Source organism: Benincasa hispida, chromosome 3 (assembly GCF_027475165.1).
Source record: "Benincasa hispida cultivar pf3 chromosome 3, pf3_genome.v1.1, whole genome shotgun sequence".
NCBI lineage: Eukaryota > Viridiplantae > Streptophyta > Magnoliopsida > Cucurbitales > Cucurbitaceae > Benincasa > Benincasa hispida.
Window position 1 is genome coordinate 28,074,056 of NC_143480.1, and position 4,192 is coordinate 28,078,247.

General features: G+C 35.4%; 1 protein-coding gene across 1 annotated transcript; it reads left to right on the top strand.

Annotated features, from left to right (window-relative positions):
• Positions 1-1,348: 1,348 nt before the first annotated feature.
• LOC120074156 (UDP-glycosyltransferase 72E1-like) lies at positions 1,349-3,152 on the top strand. Its single transcript, XM_039027180.2, has one exon. The coding sequence runs from the start codon at positions 1,533-1,535 to the stop codon at positions 2,964-2,966; it is 1,434 nt and encodes a 477-aa protein (XP_038883108.1). The 5' UTR covers positions 1,349-1,532; the 3' UTR covers positions 2,967-3,152.
• Positions 3,153-4,192: the final 1,040 nt, after the last annotated feature.

A 4,192-nucleotide genomic window follows, 5' to 3' on the forward strand; every position in this document is an offset into this window, starting at 1 on the left:
CTTCCAAGATTTCTACTCCAAGTTTCCAAGACTTCTACTTCAAGAACGTTCGATGTTTTCTTTCTCCAAGTCAAGCATATTCACCCAACTGAGAGAGAATCAGAGGATCAAATATTAGAGATCGAACCACATCGCATCAAATCAACTCCAACATCAACACCAACTCAAGTTCAACTCCACGAGACACGTTTCTCCGGAAACCTCGTGCGAACAGTAGTGTCCAATTTTAAAAACCAAAAACAAAAAATAAAATGATTACTAAAGGAATCCAACTACATTTTATCATGGATGAACTTTTTTTTTCCTCCAAAAAATAGTACAACCTAAAGATACACATTAATATTTTCTCTATCATTTCTTCAAAAGAAAAAAAAGAAAAAAAATTGCTCTACCTAAAATAATTTAATTAGATCATCCAACTTTCAATGTGTAATAAATTTTTTTCATTACTTCACGACTTTAGCGTTTAGAAGACTATGTAATTTAATAATTATGGAAACAAGCAATTTTGGTGCGTAAAACTCACTGCCAATGGCATAATGCTAAAGACGTTAAAAAATTGAAGGTTTTAAAATTATATAAATATCACCATTGACCACCTACAACCCAAGCTTAACACTCACAATTCAATAATTTGGGTTGAATTAGATTCAAATAAATAAAAATTTTATGAGTTGAATTGATTCATCTAAAATAATCTGAATAAACCCAAATTTATTATTAATTCTAAATATATCTATCTATCAAAAAAATGTATATATATATATATATACTTTAATTTGACTAAATTTCATGATTTTTTAGATTATTTATTATCTAACAATTATTAAAAAAAAATTTAACACAACAGAAATGAATTTTCATCATACAAATTAAAATTGATTTGCTAATCTTAATACAATATGTGAAAATAATTAAACAAATTCTTTTACATGTTAACATGTTACTTCTTTTTAAAACAAAAAATTTAAATAATGACTTGTATATATGAGTTGTGTTCATGGTTAAGATGAGTTGTGTTTATGGTTTAATAAGAGAGTGTTTGCATTGAAGAAATTTACAACTCAACCAATTGAGTTGGATCTAAAAAGTAGACCAATCCTACCCACGAACACTCCTACTAACTCCATACATGGATATATAAAAAAGGATTTTTAGCTTTTTTCTTCTTTTTCTTTTTATGAGTGTACAATAAGAAACATCCATTCATTTTTAAAAATACAATTGGAGTAGAAGAATTCGAACAACGGACTTTGTGGTTAATCATACTCTCGTATGTGAGTTAAGTTAGGTTCATTTTCTTATATCTATTCAGTTATCTAACAACAGTTCGTCATGTGAAAAAAATACTCCAAAAAAATGAATACAACCAAAATACATTTAAAAATAACAAACTACGAATGGCAATGGTAGAGACGTTACAAAATTGAAAGGTTTTAAAATTATATAAATATCACCATTGACTACCTACAACCCAAGCTTAACACAATTTCTACAACCTTCTTCTTCTTGATTTCCTTCCTGCCATCGCCATGCCTGTTCAAGACTCCAAAACCCACGTGGCTTTGCTGGTCAGCCCCGGAATGGGTCATCTCATTCCCTTCCTCGAGCTGGCAAACCGCCTCGTCCTCCACCACAACCTCCAAGCCACTCTCTTTGTTGTCGGCACCGACTCCTCCACCGCCGAATCAAACCTCCTCCAAAAACCCTCCGCCGCCAACATCGTCCCTCTTCCTCACTCCTCATCCACCCTCGACCCAAACGCCTCCTACGTCGATATAATCAATGCCATGATGACCGCCTCTTTCCCCTTCCTCCGCTCCTCCATCACCACCACCATGCCCCGTCCGGCGGCGCTGATCGTTGACCTTTTTGGAACCCAAGCTCTATCCATAGCCCACGAACTCGGCATGTTGGGCTTCGTTTTCATGACCTCCACTGCTTGGTTCCTCTCTCTCTCCTTCTTTTACCCTTCCATGAGCAAATCAATGATTGACGCCCACGTATACAACCACGAACCTCTCGAAATCCCGGGTTGTACTCCAGTCCGATTTGAAGATACCATCGAGATATTCCAGCTGAACCGGGAGGAAATTTACGAGGGATTCGGAGGTTTCACACGAGAACTTGGAACGGCCGATGGAATTTTATGCAACACGTGGCAGGATCTTGAGCCCATAACGCTAAAAGCGCTGACTGAACTTGGAAACCTAAATAAAGAAAAAGTCAACCAAGTTCCAATTTATCCAATTGGGCCGTTGACTAGATATAGCGAGCCCAATTTGAAGAGTGAGGTGCTGAAGTGGCTTGATCGGCAACCGGATGAGTCGGTGATATACGTGTCGTTTGGGAGTGGGGGGACGTTATGTGCAAAACAAATCACAGAATTGGCGTGGGGGTTGGAGCTGAGTCAGCAGCGGTTTGTTTGGGTGATACGGCCGCCAGCAGGGACGGATCCCATGGGAATATTTTTCACGGTGGGAACCGGATCGGAAGACGATTCGGCCCCAGAATACTTACCGGAAGGATTCATAAAAAGGACGAAAGAGGTGGGTTTAGTGGTTCCGATGTGGGGACCACAGGCGGAGATTTTGAGCCACAGATCGGTAAGGGGATTTGTAACGCACTGTGGGTGGAATTCGTCGTTAGAGGGAATAGTGAACGGAGTGGCGATGGTGACGTGGCCATTGTACGCAGAGCAGAAGATGAACGCGGTGGTGCTGACAGAGGAGTTGGGGGTGGCGGTGAGGGTGAGGGCTGAGGGAGTGGTGGGGAGGGAGGAGATAGAGAGGAAGGTAAGAATGATAATGGAGGATGAAGAAGGTCGAGAAATTAGGGAGAGAGTTAAAATGCTGAAAATTACTGGGGAAAAGGCCGTCTCTAAAGGTGGGTCATCGTATGATTCTTTGGCTCGTGTGGCTTCAAAATGCGATATTTTCCGGCGTCGGAGAGATGGAGGGTGTTAATCTTTATCATATGTATTTTATATATCCGATCTTAGATGAACGACTGTATGTTAATTATGGTCAAACTATATTTATACTCTGTGATATATTTTATGCAATCAATATGAATTTAACAGTTAAATATTGTAATTGGGATCCTACCTTTTAAAGAGTGAAAGGAACTTTTCATATAGTTACTACTGCAAAGAGTTCTATAAGATCGATCTAACAGATACTATGACCTTTTTCTTGGTAATAGTTGTACTTATAATTTTTTTTCCATCATAATGTATTATCAACTACAGAATTAAATTCGAATAATCCAGATCCTATTTTACTCAAAAAAGAAAAAATAAATAAAATAAAGTCCCACAGTCTCACAAGTATATGCTTAAATTTGATAATCATTTTTTGTTTTTGTAGTTGAAAATGAAGCCTATTTCACCTATAATTCTTATAATGACTTACATTTTTTAAGTACAATGGTTGAGTTTTTAGCTAAATTTCAAAATAAAAACAGCTTGTTTTTTTAAATCATTGATGAAAAGTGGATAATAAAGGAAGAAATTTAAAGGTGAAAGTAGTGTTTAATTTTCAAAAATAAAAATAAAAAATAAAATGGTTACCAAATGAAGCCTAAGTTATCAAATTTGAGCGTATAATTGTAAGACTTTATTTTTTTTTCTTAATAATTTAAATTAGATCCATTTTACTCGCATCTGGTCTTCCTCTCCCTACTCCCTCTATGTTGCAAGTTGACAATTTCTTATTCACATAGTCGATTGTTGAATTAATAAGCTGTTAAGAAAAAGTTGGTTTTTAGCTAAATGGTTATTTCATTAACTATGTATGGAACAAAGGTATCACTCATATGCTATAGAGATTCAGCTCATTTATATTTAAAATTTGATCTACCCATAACCAAAACTCATTCTTTTCAAGTTACATGTCTATCTAAAATTTTATCTGGAATTTTGTCTAAGTTATAAACAGTTTTATTTTATTTTAGTTTATTTACTGAGAAATACTTTTTAACTACTTAACAAAAAGTTAATTCAAACATGTTCAAAAGGCCGAAAATTTTTATAAAATTGAGAAAGTTAAAAAGATTAAATTAGTTCAACATGACAGTTATCTAATAGGTTATTATTTCGATATATTTAGCCTAATATAATTATTCAAAGCATGATAAGTACTTCTCTTATAACAAAAGAGGTTGGAACCATCCACCCTATCATTTTTTTAAA